The 23077-nt window shown below is 41.8% G+C and overlaps 2 protein-coding genes across 2 annotated transcripts in view; one reads left to right on the top strand and one right to left on the bottom strand.

Moving 5' to 3' along the window:
• Window positions 1-2545, bottom strand: part of LOC135209187 (uncharacterized) — a 13078-nt gene extending 10533 nt beyond the window's left edge. The window contains exon 1 of the mRNA XM_064241870.1: window positions 1-2545. This exon is cut by the window's left edge and continues 371 nt beyond it. Coding sequence (XP_064097940.1) covers window positions 1-1842 — 1842 coding nt within the window. The 5' untranslated portion in view covers window positions 1843-2545.
• A 2894-nt stretch (window positions 2546-5439) lies between these two features.
• The window catches only part of LOC135209355 (protein bicaudal C homolog 1-like), a 60146-nt gene continuing 42508 nt past the window's right edge, over window positions 5440-23077 (top strand). The window contains exons 1-12 of the mRNA XM_064242054.1: window positions 5440-5753; window positions 9046-9137; window positions 9981-10050; window positions 10344-10520; window positions 11052-11284; window positions 11410-11541; window positions 11860-11969; window positions 12377-12485; window positions 13651-13816; window positions 16229-16342; window positions 16436-16606; window positions 17092-17241. Of these exons, the coding sequence (XP_064098124.1) occupies window positions 5573-5753; window positions 9046-9137; window positions 9981-10050; window positions 10344-10520; window positions 11052-11284; window positions 11410-11541; window positions 11860-11969; window positions 12377-12485; window positions 13651-13816; window positions 16229-16342; window positions 16436-16606; window positions 17092-17241 (1705 nt within the window). The 5' untranslated portion in view covers window positions 5440-5572. The remainder of the gene's footprint in view (window positions 5754-9045; window positions 9138-9980; window positions 10051-10343; window positions 10521-11051; window positions 11285-11409; window positions 11542-11859; window positions 11970-12376; window positions 12486-13650; window positions 13817-16228; window positions 16343-16435; window positions 16607-17091; window positions 17242-23077) is intronic.

Raw genomic sequence — 23077 nt, 5'->3', positions numbered from 1 at the left:
GTCTGGAGCGAAGCTCTGCCTTGGTTTGAATTCGTCGCATGCGGGTTGCAACTGACTAAGCTGGGGATCCACTACCTCTGCTACTGTCTGCTCCTGCTCACTGTCTTGTGAAGATGGTTGCTTAGTCTCACACTGATCCAAAGTGTCACTGTCTATGAGCTGTTGCACCATAACTTCCTGACTCAAGTCGTAGGTCATGTTGTTATCATTTTGTGAGCATTGGTCAGAACTAAACTCTTGACTCTGAACTTCCTGTACAGTATCATGACTACAGGCCTCTTCTGTTCTGGCTGTAGGGCAGCCTTCTGTTTTGCCTGGAACAGCCTGGTTCTCTGTGCTTTGTGAGTCTTTCCTTTTTCTGCCTCTGTGCCGTTTGGGTTTGTTCTTTCTCGTTGGCATCTGTGACGCGCCAGATTCATCTGGCACACCTGGTGCCTCTGTACTCGTAGTTTCACTGGTTACTGAAGTTTTCTCAGCTGAAGATTCGGTTTTTTCTTGGGATATCACATCACCAGAGCATTCTCCAGTCGTTGGAGATAAGCCCATGCTGGAAGGTGTGGGAGTTTCTTCTGATGCTTTAGTGCTAGAGGGTTCGTTGTGGGATTGAGATGTTGTCAGAAGCATTTTGAAGTCTGGAAGGTCGTCCCTCTCTTGGGATATCACACTGCAGGGAGATTCGTGATGTTCGTTAGCCTTATCATCTGAGAAAAGAGTAAATGTTGACTGGAGTTCTTCTTGAGTGGCATTGTGAGATGGTGTCTCTTCTCTATTAATTTCATTGACCTCATCTTCCACAGGCCAAGTTTCATGTGAGTTCATATCCTTATAAATGCTATTCACACTTTCAGGAGCTTCAGAAATGACACCATGATTAGCATCTTCCCTCAAATTCTCGTCTGGCGCAAAATTCACTGAAGGAGATTCATCGTGGCTTTCAGTTTCGTCTGAAATGGCTTCGTTGCCCAGAGAGCAATCGTTATTTACGGAACTGCTGTTACTGACTTCTTGAAGTGTCTGGCAGCATCCACTGTCTGCCAGAGCACTTGTCTCAGAAACGGCTTCAGAAATTTCATGCATACATCCTTCCTCTCCTGAGGTCAGACCATCACAAAGAGGACGGGGTTGCATCGGCCCACCTGTAATGGTGTCATGGCCGTCATTCAAGCAACATTCTTCGTTCGATACATATGTTGTCGCTGCGTGTGGGAATGTGGTGGTTTCTGGTGGGGCTACGGAGTTCTGGTGGGGTATGGAATTGATGGCATTTGTCATAGTTTCACTGCGGCAAGACAAATTTGCACCGCGGGAGGGACCCCATCTTGCGCTGCTGCCGCTTACGTCATTCGTCGGCGAGTTGTCCTGTCTGTAATCCCTGTTATTATTGTTCAGGTTATCGTTTCTGGCGCTTCCTCGGGTGAGGTGAACCCTCGCGAAGCTGCTCAGAAGTCGACTGACATTCTGTTGCGTGTCGTCGCAGTTCTGACTGATCTGATCCCTCAGCTGCTCTATCCTCACGTTCAAGTGGCCGCACTGGGTGTCGGCAGCAGCCTGCTTGGAATCTATGGATCTGACCCTGCTCTGGAGGGCCTCAATCTCGTGCTGCAGCCTCATGATGATGTCGTGGTCGTCGTTCACCCGCGTCTGAAAATCCTGCAGGAGCTTTCGAAGTATGAAGAGCTCACTCGTCACCCCACCGACCTTCCTCTCCACCTCGCGCATCTTGGCCTCCCCAGCGCCTTGTCTGAGGGTGAAGTCGTGGACGAACACTTGCAGGACATCGCCGAGGTGTCCCTCTCGATTGGCTTCGCAGGACAGATATTCGAAGTCACTAGAATTCATCATTCGGACGGACAGAAGAAGGGGGAAAGTATCCCGGATGCGCTGCCAATAACAGAGGTGACACCGGAGAAGCGAAAAGCGGTAGGGCAGATATTTGGCTTTTTATTTTTTTTTATTTTATACACTACTGATAGAGGGCTTTCATCACAGCTGGGTATTTTCAGCAGGCGAGTTCTAGACACTCTTTAATTAGAACATTTCTCTCCTCTTTACACTCACCTCGTGGGTTTAGTGTCGGTATTTCAATTTGCAACACGCAGTCCGCTGAGAGCTGATCCACGTTTTTAGTGAACTTAATCAAAGCACTTTGCGTCACTTCTTAACAATTATTCGATATTAGCCATAGAATCCCACGAGGGAAGGGGGTGGGGGGCCAAAAGACACTTAAGATATTCGGCACAACGGGTCACATGTTACTGCCTTCTCAAAGTCACGTTCTAAATGATTTTTTCCACCATTCGCCCCCGGGTCAGAATTTCGTCACACGGCTTCAGTACGAGCGTGTTCGCGAGAGAAAAAAAGCAGAGAGAAAAAGAGAGAGAACGGACGAAAAAGAATAAAGAAGAGACAGAGAGAGAAGCAACACCGAATCAGGAATGTTTTTTTACGAGAAGAGTTAGAAATTTCGTTGAAAGAGGAACAGGAGAGGAAGGGATGGTGGGTTCGACTAGACCCAACAAATGTCACTATTCCAAGCAGCGATATACACACCGTCCCGTCACCCTCCCCCTCCTCCCTCACCCCCTCCCTCCCTCTCTCCCTCCCTCCGGCTCCCCTATCTCATCTGGCTCAAAGACTGATTCCCCCTCTCCCTTCCGAGCTCTCTCTCTCTCTCTCTCTCTCTCTCTCTCTCTCTCTCTCTCTCTCTCTGCATACTTATCTACTACACCTTCCTTCCGCCTTCAAACGCTGTGGCACTCTCTCTGAAGCATACCTTAACTCGTCGTGTAATTCTCTCTCTCTCTCTCTCTCTCTCTCTCTCTCTCTCTCTCTCTCTCCACCTACCTCTTTATCTGTCTATCTAATTATTTATCTCGCCACAATTCCTCCCCAACGCAATCAGCCAAATGGATAATTTCACAATCGTATTATCCTCAAAACACTCATCTCTCTCTCTCTCTCTCTCTCTCTCTCTCTCTCTCTCTCTCTCTCAGCCCCTATACAGCCCTACAGAAATAGTCCTATGGGACTTGGGCACCGTCCATTGAGTCTTACCTTATGTAAAAAGCCGAGAAAGAGAGAGAGAGCGTATGTGTATGAGCGTTTTGGGACGGGGGCCTGATCCCCACCAACCAACCAACCACACGATTTCGAGAGCTTCCCGGGCAGAGCCGAGGATTGGCACTGCCTGCTGCTAACACCACTCCAACACTCCACGAACTATCGGTGGCCACTATAAGCACTCCACTCCTTTCTGCTGTCACTAGAAAGCTCGGCAGGCCTCTGGACTTTTCTTGTCTTCCTAGTGTGCCACACGGCGGTTATTCTAAAGTTACCCGTCAAATGGATATGACGTCCAGCTCCTTCCGTTTTCTATACGCTATGATATACTTTTATTTTTACTTAGTCTAGACAATTTAAAAAAAACTCTTTAGACTCTAAAGTAGAGCGTCTAGACGCTTCTAGAAGTACTTTGTGAGAACGTAATAGATAAAATAAACATATATGTTATCTATTTTTTTATTACGATTTAAATCCATATAACGTCATTAAAATATCGAAACGAAATATTCAACAAAAACTAGTACTAATACCTTCATCTATTAGTACTAATTTCTCTCTCCATTTTTACGTCTGCAGTCTGAGCTGTAGTAGTGGTAGTACTCAAGGGCATCGTAGGTTGCCGGTGCTGTCGGACTTCGCCACCCCTCAAGAAAGTATTGTTATTATTCATTATTATTTTTGAAATATTGTGAGCTCACAGAAGGTCGTTGGCACATTCTTCTCACTGTGACTCACTTGACTTCCGTCTTCATATTCTCTCTCTCTCTCTCTCTCTCTCTCTCTCTCTCTCTCTCTCTCTCTCTCTCTCTCTATCGTCTCTCTCTAATATATATCTATATATATATTTATTATAATTATATCTTATATATATAATATGATATATATATATAATAAGATATATATATATATTTGTGTGTGTAGGCCTATGAGTGTGTTTTTCTCTCTGCCCCTCCATCATCATCATCATCTCTCTCTCTTTCGCTTTCTCCCTTCAGCTACAGACGACGCAAGTAGGTATAATTATAAATAGAACAACACGTCGTGCTCCCAAAGCCACTGGGGGAAACTGTCATGCCTTGACTCTCTCTCTCTCTCTCTCTCGCGTTTTCTTTTAGTCTCTCTCTATCTCTCTCTCTTCTTTTAGTTTTCCTTATTCCACGTGACCTTTATTGTTATCTCTCTCTCTCTCTCTCTCTCTCTCTCTTCTCTCTCTCTCGATATATATATATATATATATATATATATATATATATATATATATATATATATATATATATATATATATATATATATATATATATGTGTGTGTGTGTGGTGTGTGTGTATACCTATATATAGGCCCATATATCACCATTATTTATGATAGTATCCGTGTATTAGTACTATACTCTTTTCCATCTGTCCATCCCCCTGTGATGGTAGCGCATGGTAACACTGCATCCCGGGCTTTAAATAGTTACCCTATGTCTAAATTTTAGGTAAATAAAAGGATATATGGGTGTACATTTACAACTGAAAAGTGTTTTAATAATTTACTGTACGCGAATTACACTGTTATTATTCGAAATAGGATATTATATAAAGCCTGGGATGCAGTGTTACCATACGAAAACACCACAAGCGGATGGACAGATGGGAAAAAACATAGTATAGTAATATTATTAGCTATAGTAAATCTTAGTACCGTTATTACCGCATTAATACTGACTCCCTGGCGGTATTTATATCACCTGAGAGCGGTAGACATTATTAAGCGATATGTATTGTTATATTGTTGATAAGTTCACTTTGGAAAGAGACGGTAAAATAACGCCCATTTATTGATGGCGTTTGTAACTGGCACACAAATTTTTAGACAGCCTATTGGCTCGTTTAATGCGTTTCAAACCGTTGATAAAACGAACTTGACAATTACATTACCTCATTTGTAGGCTTAACTGTTTAAATAAATACAAACTGTACGAATTAAACATAGTGGAGAATTGATACTGTTCGTTTTATTTAAGCTTTCGCATTACCAATTCAAGATTTAGGGTATTTATACATTGACGTTTCTTGCTCAACAACTGATTCGAATGCAGAACTCGGAGTTGGAAGGCAAACATTTTGACACTTCCAGAGACATGTTCGTGTTTTCGAAACGTTTCGTTTATGCCATTAATATAGATTGTTTAGGTTAATTTACATACTCTCAAAGTCTTTCAATCATCTCTTTATCATTTCACGTCGGAATCCTACCGCAAAGCTTTGTTTTTGACGCGAATTAAGCGCATTTACCGAATCCAGCGACTTTTTTTCCAGACTTAGTTCCAGAATCGATCGCAAGTCCGTTCCAGAAACCAGCGCTCACCCGATCAGCTTTTCAGGATGGGTCTAACTGAGCCCCCTGCAGTACGCCACCTCCTTTGACGTTGGGTAGTAAGGGTCACTCTTCTTTTTTCTCTCCGGTGATTTTTGTTTTGTTTTGTTCCTAAGTTTGCAACCTGAAACGATTAGCTTGAAAAGAATAATGGGGCCACACCATGACCTTCGATCGGGATCGACCTTGTCCGAGGATAGCCACTCCGAGGGGACGCTTTCCCACGCCAACAGTTTGGAAAAGATGACGCCCATCGCTTCTGTCAACGAAGATGGCCTGGCCGAGCAGAAGTTCCGGGTCGACAGGAGGAAACTGGAGGCTATGATCCTCGGTGAGTCTGTTTAGAAATAAATAAAAAATACTTTTAGGCCAAGGCTTCGTGCTGAAGTTCAACTCTAAAAGACAAAATATTTGGAACGTAGATTGCACAAATTCAGAACCTCTGTGGGCAGAACTACTTTATTATGTCATTTAGCCTTTCACGAGGGTAATTCAATTATGTGTAGTAAATTTATCAGGTGGGCAATTTTGAGATGTCTTACGGGTTCATTTGTCCTACGACTTACATGTCTTCCTAAAAAAATGTCAGATTTCACTTAGGATTTGATTTTTCCTCGTAGTTTACATCAGCCTGAAAATGTCAAAATATGACGTCATGGAATACCTACGTGTGCAAAGGTTCATATTCCTCTGGGTAAGACAATTGTTGGATAATTTGTTAAAATCAATAAGCTTTCAGTTTTCCTGTCGTAGGAGAGGGTTCGAAGAGGATCTTTAATCAAATATCGCTGGTTTCTGATAAAATTTAATTGGGCGTTTAAAACATTGAGCTTTTTGACTAATTGGTTGTCTTAAAAATTAATTGGGGGTCTAAAAAGTTGTTTAAAAAAGTAATTGGGTGTCAATGTCACGTGACTCACGTTCCTCAGACGATGGTCAAAACGAACCCTACCAACGTGGCCTGGTTCCCGCCGGAGTATTTGCCACATTTAGTTGTTTATGATTGTGTATCTTGTGTATTGACCGCTCTTTACTTAAGTATAGTGTGTAGTATTGACGTTCATCCCCAATGGGGCCTGATACTGAACGACACCGCCCAGTCGCCCATTTTGCGGGTGGGTCAAGATTTATCAAACCATAAAGGGGCGTGGTGGTAGGAGTCTTCAATGGGGAAAAGTGACCCTGTAGCCAAAGTGGTTAATGTACCTTATAATTATGACTGTATTATGCTGGAAGGTTACGTATTATGCTGGAAGGTTACTTACGTGATCGGGAAAATTTTTTTTTTAATGTTTATTATCCAAAGGATCCCTCACTTCGTGTCAAGTTACCGTATGAATATAAAAAGGAGCTGGACCCATTTTTTTTTGGAGCGCACATTAGGCTAGCCTAATCATAGCCTAGGTATGTAAGAATGGACTACGATAGTCCAATGTATTGTGAATCGTTATAAGCCTCAACAATTAATTTTATCCATATAATAAACTTACAATCTTCATAACTTGGAAGAGCTCTGAACTGCCCCTGCTTCTCATCCAGGTGAGGTTAGGCTGGGCAGGACAGGTTGGGTAGAACTTTTTTTTTTTTTTTTTTTTTTTTTTTGCCTAAAAAATTGAAGGTAAAATTACAGTTTCAACCATTATGGGAAAACAGGAATAAAAATATATTTGTTGCATCAGAAATAATGTAGTTCCAACGGATTTAACATTTATTTTGACTGCAAACCATCCGATTTAGAGATTTACTATGTAATTGGAGTAAAAAAAAAAAAAAGTTTTTCCTGAAAAAGGTAAATGTCCAGGAGAAGGCCGCACCCGTTTTTCAAGTATTAACGACGAAAAACGGCAAAAAAGACCAGATTGGTGTTGCACATCGCGTAGAAACATGAGGAAATGAATAAAAAAGAAACTAAGAGTTACTCTTACACACAAAATCCAAGCATAAACCTACTACTTCAATTATGGGGGATCCCAGTGGGAAGCGGGGTTTTTGGGTGGGGGGAGGAGGAGAAAAGTGATTTTGGGGGTCCCACCTAACCTCACCTAGGGCCCTGTACCCCTACCTAGGCCTAGCGGGGGGGGGCTCTGCACCCCCTGCGACCCCCCCTTAAGGCCACAGTGATTTTTGGGGCACTACCGAACCTAATACACCACCTAACCTTACTTAGGGCCCTGTACCCCTACCTAGGCCTAGCGGGGGGGCTCCGCCCCCTCTGCGACCCCCCCTTAAGGCCACAGTGATTTTCGGGGCAATACCGAACCTAATACAACCACCTAACCTTACCTAGGGCCCTGTACCCCTACCTAGGCCTAGCGGGGGGGGCTCCGCCCCCCCTGCGACCTTTAAGGCCACAGTGATTTTCGGGGCACTACCGAACCTAATACAACCACCTAACCTTACCTAGGGCCCTGTACCCCTACCTAGGCCTAGCGGGGGGGGGGGGGGGCTCCGCCCCCTTGCGACCCCCCTGCGACCCCCCTTAAGGCCACAACCTAACATCCATCAAACCAAATCCAAAGTGATGGTACTGCTGTATACATCGTTATACTACCACCATTATAATATACTCTATAAATTAATGAAGCTTACCTTAAACTGTTGGTTGATAAAGATGTGCTGCTGCTTTGAGGAAAACTTGAAGCCGTTGCAAGGTTCCCTGACATGCAACTTAAAGTAGGAAGTGGCCAGGTACCCGACGACCACATTGCACTGCAAACAATCGGTAGGAAATCGAAGGTCTGTCAAAATTAATGCCAGAAGGGCCAGCCACTGCCTCTGCCATAGGTACAGGAAGACAAAATGCTGTTTTTTGCTTCATTATTCGAGTATTCAGTCAAACATGGATACCAGTGGCACTAGACAGGTAACTTTTTTTACTCCGCTGAAATGCTAGTGAAACTTAGTTTTCGACTAAAGTCGTTCGTAATTGGTTATGAAACCCATGACGTCATAACGATGTCACACCTCTCAGCCAATAATGAGTAACTGGAACTGCTTTTGTTTGTGTAAGAAAGTAAGTTAGAGGGCTCATTAAAAGTAAACATTACCGTAGAGGAAACACCTCTCCCGACTTAGGAAAAATTTGAGGTAAAAACTTAATATTTTTTTTCTTTGTAAGTATGCATTAGCGACAATTATGTATTGAGAAGAAGTGTTTTGTTATCACGTGCTTTACCCGGGAAAAATATCAATATAATAGATTTCCCATAATGGTTGAAACTGTAATAATACCAAATTGAATTTAGGGTACGGCTCCTTACAATGAGTAGGATTTTACCTTTCCTAATATTGAAAACATACTTAGTTATACTTCACATGCCCTTGAGTGCTTCATGTAAGGAGCAAAACTATAACACCTAGGTATATTACCTACAGCAGCTGTTGATGTTTGTCCAAGTTTTATTAAAAAGGGTAAGACCTACCTCTACTATGATTGAAACAAAATTACTTGGTTATTTACCCTTGAATGCTTCATGTAAACAGCAAGGCTACAATATTAAGCAGGTGTCAGTTTGTCCAAATGTTAATACAGAGAGTAAGACTCTTATCTGTTCTGTTATTGAAAAAAATAAAATTTGCCCATATTGCCTGCCAGTACTGACAGATCCCCTCTTATTGTCCAGGCTGTCCAGCCGATCCTAGAGATGTAGAGTTTATGAAACTGCCAATTCGTATGGATGGCAGGGTACTTTCAGCCGAGGACTTTTTCCAGAGGGTAAGTAGTAGCAGGAGACCTTTTTCTTTTAGTAGGATTAAGTAAGAATAGTATTTTTTTTTTTAAGGGTCGAATAGAAACTGTATTCTTTGGAAAGGTCTAGTTGAGACAGGATTCTTTGGACGGTAAAGTTGAGACAGAAGATTCAATGGAAAGGGTCAAATAGAGTAGATTCTTTTGCAAAGGTTAAGTAGAGATTAAGAAATTTTTGGGGGCTAGTGGCCTATCATCTCATTGGTTGACGGTACGGGGACATGGGTCTTGAGCAGCGCACAAAGGTCACACATTCCAGGTTGATGGATGTATGACAAACAAGTTCGGTCACTGGGTTAGGTGTTGCAACAGTTGGTCTTGACACTTCGATGTTTCAAAGAATAATTCGATCTAGGAAGATGGTTGGGTTAGTACTTCAATCTTGATGCACTGAAGCCGTTACTGTTTGGCTCTGTCTTTACATACTGTGAGCATAACAGCCATTGACCATGCCATTGAAAATATTGCTTCTCGTCCAGTCAGCAAGTTTAGTAGCAATTTGGTCTGGTCAGTACTTTGATAGGTGGCCTCCTGGGAACACCAGATCCTGTTGACGTCTAGTCTTTGTCTTTCACGTACATGGTTAGAAATGTTGGGGCTATAGAAGGGCAAGGTTAAAAATAAAATGTTGTGCTCCATTGAAATATGAAATTTTAAAATAGTCCAGTCTGTTTTATGTATGGCTAGCAAATATTGATTGTTTTAATGGACAAGGGACATATTTATAATAAGAGAACCTTACTAAACCTCAGCACTTTGTAAAATAGTTTGAAAGCCTGGTGATCATTACTTAGTTACAAACTTTTTCAGATAATGGACAAAACCAAGACAGACATAAAGTACCCTAAGTTTTTGAAAGTTGGAGCCAGGAATAAGAAAGGTGAGAAAACTTTAAAGTAGTACCTGATCCTCTTGAAAGTTCTTATAATAAATTTAATTTTTAACATATGAGAGGCCAGTTTGAGTGATTTTTCATTTAAGCAAGTTAGAATCATGAAACTTTTCCTCTGTATTATCCCTTTCAGGGGCTAGATATCTCATGCAGTATAACTTATGAACCTTATCCTACAATACCAACCCCTTAAGTCTGAGGGTTTCCTTTGCTAAGGCGAAGTCTTATCAAATCTCCATGTAAAGTACCCTGTTCTACTATACAACATATGCCCTTCTTAGATCCTCATGTGCGGGTGGTTGGTGAACCAGAAGCAGTCCGCATCGCAGGTGCAATGGTCCGCCAGGAACTTGAACCTCTGAGTAAAGTCACCATGAAGCTTGATGTGTCATGGGTACACCATTCCTTCATCATTGGCAAAGGAGGAATCACCATTCAGCCAATTGTGAAACGCACAGGTGAGGAGGTGTGTAATGTAAGTAGTTGGAGCAAATTGTTCGAAAGTTTAAAATGGTTTCTGGTTTCTACCCCCATGTATTGTTAGCTCTATACTTGAAAAATAGCCTTGTTTGTTGCTGAGGGGTTGTATATGTATTCTACATTTCTGTTGAGCACTAATTAGAATTATCGAGGTTTTAAGTGTTGCAAACTTGCAGTTGATAACTCTATTGGTATCAAGGTGGTTTCATATTAAATAGGCTCTTAGGAAAAATTATCAGTGCTAATATTTGCAGTATTAATATTTTTACAAGCTGAGGAGCCATCCTTAATGTGCCTTCAGTCAGATTCTGAAGTAATGTATTGGTCTAGATATTTTGTACTAATTGGTGAGCAGGATTTTTATGAATATATTTTGCTTATTCTAACTAGGATTTGCAAGTAAACAATGATAATTGTGATTCAAATAGGCTCAAATGGATAGCTGAACACTTTTGTTGTCTTGATTACACTGAGCACATTATTTCACCTTTTACATTTTGACCACATAGGTGTGAGCATTCACTTTCCCGACGGCAACAAGAACAGCGAGGTTAGTAAGAGCAACCAGGTCTCGATCAACAGCCGTGGCGAGGATCTTTCAGGTCTTGAAGAGGCCAGGGCAAGTATACGTGAGCTTACTCCCATTGTGTTCACCTTCACTTTGTCTGCAAGAGCCCAGTTCATCAACATTAAGGATCCAAGCATACTTATGCAACACGTGCAAGCAACTTACAATGTACAGGTAGGTATGATATCTTGCAGTGTACTTTCTTGTGCATTCTTTTTCAACAAACGTTTTGGCCAGTTCTGCATTGAATACATAGGACACAATCCACCATTTCAAGGTTTTGTTACACCTTATTCCAGGCTGACCTCAGAGTGACAGATGACATCTCACCTGTGATTGTGGGATCAGTTAGGGGCAACAATGAATTTGATGCAGCTCGTGTAAAGGAAGCTACACTTTGCATTCTGCAGGCTTATTGTGATAAACTGGCAGTAAGTACACTTGCTTATGTAAATGTGTAAACTCCCCTAGTGTCAAGTTCAGAGGATTATGTTGGTCTTTTGTCAGTTTTGTGTGCTGTGATATGAAAAAGGACGAATATTTGGTTAAAGTGACTTGTAGAGTAACATTAAGTTTTATCTAAGCATGGAGATTCTAAATGATTTAGTTATCCCGTTCCTGTTTTGGACTGATAATCAACCTAAGTTTTATTTCAAAGACATGACCATTACTGTATACTGATCTCGCAAATTACTCACAAGGATTAAGCAGCTTATTTCATTGTAATTGTTTTCAAAATTTTTTAACAGAAACAAATGCCAGTGCAGATGACCTTGGAGATCTCTCCTCAGCATCATTCTTTTGTTCTGGGAAAGAATAACGAAATATTGAAGCGCATCATGCAGCTTACTGCCACAAAGTGAGTCCTTTTTAAAAAAAAAAAATGGAAGTTAGAGGTTTGAGCTGGTGTCAGTGATAATTGATAAGAAGTTGGTTGTCCAAGTTTTGCTGTGATAAAAAGTATATACTGGTTACCAGGGTTGCTATTGCTCAGTTCCAAAGTTGAGGTACCTTAGTAAGAATGTTGTATTTAGGAGGGAAGAAAATGCCCATATTTTCCAGCTGTGTAGCCTAGTTTTGTCCTTATTCTGCTCTTATGGCATTATAGCCTAATTTTACTTTTTTTGTGTAATTTATAATTTATAATGGACACTGCCAGGTATTGTTCCAAAAGTATCTTTAACCCATTAAGTAAGTTTTGATAGCTCTAGAGTTTAGTCTGCAACTGCCAGTAGATTTTAAATAGTGCTTTCATGTGCTTTACAGAATCACATTCCCAGATGCAAGTGATTTGAGTACACCCCCTTTAAAGAGATCTACTGTTTTAATAAGCGGTTCTGTTGACAATGTTTATTTGGCTCGGCAAAATATACTGGTGAGTATGTTCTTGAATTGCATACAGCTTAGTTATGAGGGTGTCACTTTTTCTTAAGCCTTAGGCCAAATGATGAAAGTGCAGAGTACCTGCAGGGACTAGAGATTTGTACAAGCATAGTTCCTTGTGATCTCTGGTGTCTGGAAACCCACATGTAAAACTGGGGAACTTTAAACCAGGCCAATGCTGAACTTCAGTACAGCTAGAAGAATAGTGAAGCTTGGCTTTAAAGTGCATGCAGTGAGAGGAGTGTGGTCTTTTTATTTCAGCTGTTTAGGAAGTGGTAGAATTTTCTCTGAATTTTGTCTGTCTAAACTTGTTTACTTCTGGTTAGACAATGTTAGAGGAGTCATCTTACAAATGATTGGCAAATGAAGGTATATTTGAGAATTTATACAAGTAGCAACTCAGATTACCAGTATTTCAACTACAGAACCTGAAATGTTACATATTCATACCTTACCACAGGTAACACAAAATATACCAAATAAGGTGAAACTATGCCAGTGACAACTTGTAGATATGGTGGTGAATAGCTACGTTTGACAACGATCAATGCTCGTGTGGGAATTCTGTTAACTTAAGACAGGGTATAGCTTAGTTTATAAATCCCAACAAGCCCCTTTCTTTGATTTTGTTTTTGTTTTGCTCTGCGCCTGCAAATTGTAGCTACAAATCCTGATGGTAAATCTGGATAAATCACAGGATTCCTTGATGAGAAATGCTAACATGAATGAGAAGAATTGAAATATTTGAGGTGTAAATTAAGGGTATCAGTTTCAAAATGGTAAGTCAATTTTCAAGGATATTGAATAGGTAATTATATACGTTGTTACATTAATATGTGAAAACTGTTAGCTTGCATAGGAAAGAGTAAATGATGTTCCAAAAATTTGTAATAAAACATGACTAAGGTTAGGAATGTCTTTTATTAGGAGAACTGAAGGTTTCAAGTGGACAGAAGTAGAAAAGATTTATTTTATACAAAAACTAATGCAAATGGTTCCCAAAGGGACAAACCCCCACCTCCACAAAGTTGAGGTGCTCTTACCATTGTTATAAATCCATGGTGCTACTACTGTTGCTTAAGAGTATGGCCTTGGGGCATTTCTGCAGAATGAAGGTGCAACCAAAGAGTTATCAGTTTTTTTTTTCTTTTTCCCAGGGATGTTTACCACTGGTCCTGATGTTTGAACTTATGCCAGACCAGGATGTGGATCCAAACGAACTAAGGCAAATCATGCAGACTTGGGATGTAAACATCTTTCTGAAGAATAAGAAGCTGGATGGACGGAGACTAGTGGTGATTAAGGGTGCTGAGAAAAATGCAGGTATGTACAGATCTGTAGAATTCAGAACCTTTTACAGTTACTTTTCTTATTCTTGAGTTTGCTTTCTCTCCAAGGCGTTATCCTATTCTGCTTAAGTGTGGATGTCAGCATGGCTTCAACAAATTCTTGAGTTACTGTGATATGCTTGTACAGTAGTACCTCGAGATACGAAATTAATCCGTTCCGAGGCGCCCTTCGTATCATGAGTTTTTCGTATCTTGGACCACATTTTACATGTAAAATGGCTAATCCGTTCCAAGCCCTCCAAAAACACCCCAGTAAATTTCATAATAAAGCTAAATTGACCTATAAACAATGAAATACTACAACAATTTGGACCATTAAATTTGTAACTTAATAATAAAAATGCAAAACCTGTAAATAAAGTGTATATTAGTGTACAAGAAATATTATTACTGTAACGTAAAATGTGGAAGCTTACCCTTCGAGTGAGGCTATCTCCGAAAGTGGCGGCAGGTGGAGGAGGAGGACAAAATGCAGATACGTACACTTAACTTTACGAAACACATAAAGTCAGAAAAACAAACTAAACTTTACAAAACACATTAACAAAACTGTAACACTTAACTTTACAAAAACTTAAAATAAAATTTATTTTGTCTTTTTTTGATTTTTACATTACTTTTTTATACTTTACGTAATTTCAATTTCTTCACCACCGAATGGATGCCAGTCCGTTTACGGAATTTTTCGAACCACCCATGAGAAGCCTTGAACTCTGGGGTTGCCGTTGATGTCCCCTCTCCGCCGTCATCTTCGGCTTGGGCAATCAAATCGTCGAAAATAGCGCTGGCCTTCTGGCAGATTGCCGTCTCAGGTATCGTATCGCCATCGATTTCTTTGTCCTCGATCCATACAAGAAGCAGCCTTTCCATTTCGTTATGTAAATGGCTCGTCTTGTTGGACAAAATAGTCACGCCCTTGGAAGGTGTAGCTGCTTTGATGGCTTCCTTCTGCTTAAGGATGGTGCCTATCGTCGACGGATTTCGGCCGTATTCCTTAGCGATCACACTCAACCGCAAGCCAGCTTCATACTTTTTTATTATCTACATTTTTGTCTCCATAGAAAGCATTCTCTTCTTTCTGTGAACTTCAGCAACTTTCTTGGGATCCATGACTAATATGTACTGTACGCAATTAAGTTACCTATGTAGTATGTATACTAATTAGGTTCTCACAACACGATAAAGTAGCACAACGAAATCACTAACGAATTTACGATACTAAACGAAATCGTTGGACCGAACGAATGCCGCATGCGTAGGATAAAGCTTCGGGTGCAAAGTGGCCGAGCGAAGGTACGCCACAACGTAAGATGCATGATGGGAGGGATGCTGTCCAATAGGAGAGGATCTCATGGCTTGGCTAGCATCAGGAACCAATGGGAGAGCAGGAGGATGGTGGCGAGTCTACTAGAACTAAGATGGCGGCGCGCGGCGTGAGTTTCAAAATTGTTATCGGGCGAATCTCGGACTTTCAGAAACCTTTCGTATCTTGAAAACTTTTTGTATGTAGAGCAGTACAATTTTTCGTGTTAGCTTTCGTATCTCGAGTTTTTTGTAAGTTGAGCCTTTCGTATCTCGAGGTACCACTGTACTTCCTGCTTGAGTGACCAGTTGGTTACACATTGTGCTTGAGCACTGAATAATCCCTATGGATTCCAGTGCTTGGCTTCAAGCCTAAATTTCATATTCCATTCCACGTGCTTGGGGCACAACCGGGCATTTTAAGTTTGGGAGAATGCATTTCTTGGTGAATTTAATTCTAAACCATTTTATCAACCACTTTTTATTATCAGTAACCAAATATGTGAGGCATTTACCTTGTAGAACTGACCTCTTAATAAAAATACTGTGAGTAATGTCATTCTGGAATCTCAAATATCTTGCTAGATCTTCACTGCTGATAGTATAAACACTATTAACAGAGATGCCATTGTCAAGTAGCTTGTTACATCTTTCCATGCTTGTTACTGTGGTTCAAAATTGGAGTGGTGGTAGTACAGAGCCAAGTAGTTTGTCATGGTGGTTTAGTAATTGTTCATTAGTTTATAACTTGAAAGGAATGTGTGTGTGCAGACACTTCTAGTTGGTATTTGTAATCAGAATTGACAGTTAAACCAAATTTCTTTAGAACAAGAATTGATTGCATAAAAGCAAACTGTTCTTAGCTGTGGAATCACTTGGTTTATTTAAATATGTGGAATTTTGAATATTGTGGATAAACTCCCAAATGAGATATACCACTAAATACTTTTGGGTTCTGTTTAGGGTTCCACTACTTTTGAGCTTAGTTATTGCGTGTTTCACTGTCTTTGCTACCTTAACATTTTCCCTTTGTTTTAACAACTGCTGCGGAATCATCAATACTTGCAATTAATTGCTCTTACAGATAACATTTACGAAGCATGGCGCCTAATCTCTAAGGCTGAGAAGGAACCTCCTAAAGCACGTATTCCTTCTTCCTATATCATTCCTGAAGCAGATCCTTTGTATGGAATTGGTAGTAAGTAATTGCTTCAGCTTAATTTGAAGACCTTGTCCATTACAAGCCATTAATTTTATAACTCTCTCTCTACTGGATTGTTGTCACTTTCAGATTTAAACATTGGTCAGTGGCTGGGGAGCAGCAAATCCCCCAGTCCTGTTCTGCCTCACTCTCAAGGACAATCCAGCACTCACTGGGAAGGGGGATTGCCTTCCGCTGGCAGCCAGGTTCCTTCGTTCCTTCCCAGGTCACCGTACTCTCCTTTAGTTCTTGACCCTGGATGTGAGTGCTCAGCCCTTGACCAAGTTTGTATGTTTCACTTGGAAATTTAATTTCAGTGCATCATTTACTGATACTTAACATTGATTTACAAAGTAATATCTCAAGCTACCGAACTTCTGTATTTACCAGCTAATTATTGTTGATTTTTTCTTATGCTATCATTTTAGGTGCAGTACTTTTATTGTCAGTACATTTGTAGATAATAAATCCTAAATTGAATGTTGTATAAGGTATAAGTCAAGTCCAAAACTATATGAAATTGTGATCTTTTAAGATATATTGAAAATATTTAGGTGCTGGCAACTAAATAGGGTCTTCTTATTTTGAAAAGTTAGACCCCTAAATATGATTAAATTGAGGTGCTACTTATTATAATTTTGTAAAAATTACATAGTGATTAGAATGAGCATTTTATATTATTAACGGCACTTGTATGCTAGCATTTGAGTGACTCACAGGAGGTTCATTTCACCTTCTCCCTACAGCGACCTTGTACTCGAATAACTACCTGTCGCTCTCGGGGAATCTTGACGATTATAGCAATGGTCTTCTGCCAAAGTCTTCAGGGAATGGATGCGCTTCATCTGGACTGAACATCAACTCAATTATTCCTTCTGGAATTGTCACCAGCATGAGTAAGGAAACCATTCATTGTATCCTGTTGCAAAATTGAAATGTGACTTCAGTACGTACAAAGTTATTTTTATTGCTGAGTGCTGTGCATTACATAATGCTAGTATTTTAGCCAATTTAGATGTTTTTACTGATACTTTCATTATATTTCAAGTAACTTAAGTTTGTTGAATTTCCTATGGGTATACTCATGAAAGGAACAATTGACAGTTTTGTTCATGAAACTTACCTGTCAGATATATATATAGCTGTATTTTCTGAAGTCCGACAGAATTTAAAAAAACTTCCGGCACACGCAGTGGTCGGCCAGGTGGTTAGTACCCATTCCCGCCGCTGGGAGGCGGGTATCAGGAACCATTCCCATTTTCTATTCATAATTTTTCTGTCGCCGGTGCTGGAAACACCTGTTTCCAGTACCTCCGTCTTAGATTTTGGAAACTTCATTGCCGCTAAGTATCCTAATTGGCTTTTATTAATTTATTTACTTGGATTTGTGGCTAGGCATACGCTATCTTAAATTGATTTGAATTTGATTCATTTTTGCATAAGATATCTGAATCTACTTAGGCTAGTTTCAGAGGGTGTTGTCTGCAAAGATAGGGTGTGGCTACCGAAAACTTCGGTAGATCCGCACTTGGTATGCACGAGGGGTATGGGTCTTGCTTCTTTGTTGAGATTTGTCATGTAAGGAGTGTGAGACTTTGTCTAATTCCGTAAGGAAGACGTATGATTCGTATGTACGCAATTAATCAGTAAACATGTCTATTTCCGTAGGGAAAACGTATGATTCGTATGTACGCAATTAATCAGTAAACAAAAGTCATAGTGAACCTGCTAACCTTCCCGTAGACTTTATTTTGCCTAACCCTGTAGTATGGCTTACGGGTTATGAATATGTCTGCGAGAGGTGATCGCTCTCCTTCATTGGTGTGAAGAGTGCTTCTTCTGTTATTGTTACTCCTAACCCTGTAATGTTGCCTTCGGGCCCTAAACAGTGTCTGTAGAGGTTATTGCCCTTTCTCTAATTCTCTTTCGATTCGTAACTTAGAATCGAAAGTGCTTGCTTTAGAGAGCAATAGTGAAGTGGCTAAGTGCAGTGACAGTGCCCCTTGTGTAGTGGAGGGTGCGTCAGATCGGCCTTATTTCGCCTCTAGGCCGGGAACTCTGCTTGACTCCCAGGACCCGGGGAGAGAGCATGTCGAAAGCCGAAGGAGGGTTACGAGGAACCCCCACCGATCTGGCGTGCCTTCGGCAGTTTCTGATGAAAATCCCCAGACTGCCAAAGTGCGTGCACGTGCACGAATCCTGAAGGATTGCTTCTCGTCCTCCGAAGCGTCCTCCCCGCGCAGGGGTTGGAGCTTTCGGAAGCTTTATAGAGAGGACGCTTCACGTCCTCTCTCTCTCTCGTTATGCGTTTCGGCGAGAAGAAAGAAGGCGAACGTCGCCTGATCACGTGTACGTCTTTCCACCGAGAAATATGAAAAAGAAGTCTTAGTAGCAGGACGCTTTTGAGAGCGGACGTCCGAGCTTTGTTACTGTGAGATTAAGAAGGCGTTCCCTCGTATTCTCACACGATCAACCCTTCTCCTGAGACTGCTTCGTGCAGTCGGATTTCTCTCCGAGATGTATCTCGCTCTTCCCTGAAGGCAGTTTCTCTCGCTTGTTTTGACGCCTGTCAGGAGCGTGACGCTTTTCTGCATGCTTCATTGACGCTCGGCTTGGACGGGACGCTCGGATGGATGCCAGGCGTGCGCGGGTGCATGCCAAGCGCGCATCAGTGGACGCAGAGCGCGCGCCAGTGGATACCGAGCGCGCGCCCCAGTGGACGCCGAGCGTGCTCGCTGCTCGCCAGTGGACGCCGAGCGCGCGCGCCAGCGTACGCCAGGTGTTTCGCCTGGCTGAACGTTTCTGTTGAACTCTTCAAGCTCTTGTTTACGATTTGGGCCTCAGAATTTTTACCTCTACCTTCGGTGATACCTTATACCTCACATGCAAAGAATGTGAAGTAAGCAGTGCTTCGGAGGAAGCTTAAAGTGAACAGACAACTTTGTCTTTGAAACCCAGCAAGACCTCGGGTTTCGTGAATTCAAGAGGTCTCTGTCAATATTATATTGCTTTTCGCAAAGGTGGATGGAGTTAAGGAAAGCTCAAGGGAAGATCTCGTTTGCTCTACCGCAGTCAAGACTTTGCGATAAGGCAGTTACGGGTTATGTAAAAGCTCGACGTTCTGCACGTCAGGACTCTCGGCAACGTTCAGTAGGATTCTTGCAAAGGCACTCATCAAAAGGACGCTCTTCAGGAAAGCGCAAGACAGGACTTCCTTTGCCATATTGCCTGCCAATAAATTTTAAGCTTTAGCAGGCATTAGTTGTGATTCGGGAGAGGAAGCTGGTTGGAGAGTTTCTTCCTCTTCCCAGGATAATTTTGCAAGCTTTTTAGCCCATCTGAAAGGGCTTTTCAGATGATAGATTTTGTTAGTTCCTAGTCGGGACTACGCTGCCGAATTGAACATCGTCGTTCTACCTGCCGTAAGCCCAGTCTCTTAACAGGATTCTTGCCCCTTCCTCGTTTGAGACGGGAATCGGAAAAATAAAATGCTCGACTTCCTGGATTACGTTTTGTCAATTCAGTGACTTTCCCCCATTGACAATATACTATCGTTTTGTCAAGTAAGTGGGTTTCCCCTCATTGACAAAATATCTCTTTGTCCCGTAAATGGGTTAGTTCTCATTTACAAACATCTCATTACTTTATATTGCGTAAGCGGATAAGCTTTTATTGACAAGATTCGGAAGAGCTCTCATTCATCACTTGCAGACTCGTACAAGAAATAGACTCGTAGACTACGTCAATGAACGCTTATGTCCAATAACATAAGAAGCTTGAGCTGTCTGCTTCGATTCTCTGTTCATGAAACTTGCCTGTCAGATATGTATGTAGCTGTATTTCTGAATTCAGCTATATATAGGTCTGCCAGGTAAGTATGAACAAACTTTATTGTAATATAATATCATATTTTGCCTTGCGTTATTTTACTACTGGTTGGTTCAAGTCATATACGCTTGCTGTAGTTACCTCTTCGGATGGCAACCGAGAGGTCTATTGTTTATTATTTTAAGGACATTTAATCGTTACTCCCTGCAGCCTTCCAGGAGTTTCCGATTTATCTTTTACCGTTGTGTAGTAGTGTTATGACGACACAAACGCATCTATATATTTAGCGTTTTCTGTTTCGCTTAAATATACCAGCTTGGAGTCTTTCTGCTCAAAAATAACGGACCTATTTCTTCGTAGAATAGGGTAGCTGGCAACCCAGGCATAAAGTTAAGAGACGACGATCGTAAGCTGCTCATTGCTGCTGCGGTGACTGTCCTCCAGTCCAACCGAGCCAGTACCAGCTCGTGCGCTGTCATGCGCGTTAGGTTACGTCTCTCTCTCCTGCGGGATTGACTGACTAACCGTATCTCTGTGCTGGCGGTTACGTCTCTCCTGCGGGATTGACTGACTAACTGTATCTCTGCCCTACAATCACGGACTTTAGCCTAAGATAGAGGGGATTTCTTACATGAATGAATAAACATTGCATTCATTTTGCCTTACTATGTTCAACAGATATCTCTTACTCCTTTCGGTGCTCGTTACCACACGGTTTAGGACTACGAGTCTACCGCAACATTGCACTATTATATGCTTTCCTGCTTAGGCAAAGCGCAGCCTTATTAGGGAAATAAACATACTGTGCGAGGGAATGGATGAGCTTGCTGGGGACCATTTCCTTTCTAAAGAAGTTTGTTTCCCTGAATAGACTGCAATTCAGACCTCTACATGGTTTTCCTACCGGGAAACTGAAATTTTATTCGAGATCTAGGAATGATTCTGAACATCTCTCAGTGCGTCAAGTATCACCTGGGCGATAGAAAGGAGGTGCCGGACATCTGGAGAGGGTTTCAGATGTCCTGGATCATAATCTGAAAGAAGTGGAAGCAATTCGGTCGTCCCTCCAGTTCTCGAAATGAGTTTTTGGAACCAGTGGTCCATATCAATTCTGATCTTCCACAGCTCTCTCATATCTTAGGAAGTATCTTCTCTCGGTCCCTGTTCGGGTTTACGAGAAAGAGCATATTATAACAACAGACGTAGAATGTAACGATCCTCTAGAGGTTCGTTACAGGATTGCAAAAGTCCGTACGAATTGTCTCGATCGACGGCAGCAACTACTGATTTCCGAGTGGAATCTTTCTTTAGAAGTATGTTGAGATTTGTGGAGACTTAAGGAACGTCCTTTCATTCATCTCTATGCTATGTTGAGGACGAAGAGGCTTCTTCTTCTCTGCTCCCTTATTCTCGATCCGGGAGCGGTACCATTAAACGCCATCCTATGATATTGAACGGGGATGGATGTTTAATCTCTTTTCCCTTTTTTCAAACGCTTAGGAAATGTAATAAGATGATTTATGACGTCACAGGAAATGTAATAAGATGATTTATGACGTCACAGGGAGCGACTATGACGCTGATCGCCCCATGTTGGCCTTCAAGATCCTAGATTCACAGAGGTTACGTCCTTCCTAGTTCACTTTCCAAGGACCTTTTCTGAAAGAGTCGGTCTACTCTAACACGAAAGGTACCTATAACCTCTCCGCTCTGAGTCTGACCACGTTCAGACTATCGAGATGTTGACAGCATAAGATTACCGTCTTCCCTTTCCGTTTGAGGAATGGGATAAGCTGGCAGTCACCTCTATTAAAGAATACCAAATATGTAGTTGATGGCCTTTGGGCTCAGAGTTTTGCTTCTGTCAAACAACAAAGCCGTTCACGATCTTTGAGTTCTGTGGAATCTCGAAACTCGCTCACCATCTACTTTTTGTCTCACCTGTTTTCTCGGAGTCAGACACTCGTGCGAGATCAGGCGACATATAGTAGCCCTGAGTTTCTTGTTGACGAAGTCGGTTGCGTTTATACACCCCCGATGATCGTTTTACATGAGACCAGGTTGGACTGTCAGGCATTCGTCCGTCGGGACTGAATCACCTTTTTGCTCCTCGCTCCTTTCTTCTGGCACCAGAAGCTCGAGTCAGGAGTTGCTCAGGAGTTGATTCGCTAATGACGTTGGGTTGCGTTAATACACCCCCAAAGGTTTGCTTAGCTTGAATCCCCCAGGCAGTCCAGACACTCATCCTTCAGCGAAGAATAGTGCCTTAGGGTCTTCAGGGTACAGCCTTGCTGTCCTTGATTCGTCTGACTGGTCAACTGGTCGGTCACCTGACTTTAGTACAGACGGACTGACTGTGCATGTCCAGATCGAAGCTTTCTATATGGAAATTAGACGTAGTCCGAAGTTCTTGATGTCAAAGCATTTCGAACCTCTCCTTTTGGTTAACTTATTGCACGTGACCAGAAAGGCCTATTTTCTAACCACTCTAGTTACGACAAAGAGGGTTAGTGAGGTTTTAAGCCATCGTCAGAAGTTTTGGCTTTAGGGAACACAATGCGGTGTGTTCGCTAAACCTTCCGTTGTGGCCTAAGAATGGAAACCCGTCTAGTCCTTGGGCCAGGAGCTTAGAATCAAGGGATGGCAAAAGTTATTGGGCAAGAGCCAGACAGGGTCCTGTGCCCTGTCGGGTCTCAAGTTTTATCTACATAAAACTAAAGAAAGTCGAAGTCCTTCGGACAATCTGCAGTGTTCCAAAAAAGACCAGACTTGCCCATATCAAAGAACACCCTGGCTTTAGTGTTAAGGAGTTCTTTCAAAAAGGCTCCTTCATTGTGTTTGCACAAAGATTTGAAATCTTTTGATCTGAATGCTCACGAGGTGAGGGCGCGGCCTCGGAAGCAT

Source organism: Macrobrachium nipponense, chromosome 37 (assembly GCF_015104395.2).
Source record: "Macrobrachium nipponense isolate FS-2020 chromosome 37, ASM1510439v2, whole genome shotgun sequence".
Lineage (NCBI taxonomy): Eukaryota > Metazoa > Arthropoda > Malacostraca > Decapoda > Palaemonidae > Macrobrachium > Macrobrachium nipponense.
This window is presented reverse-complemented; position numbering and strand designations above follow the sequence as displayed.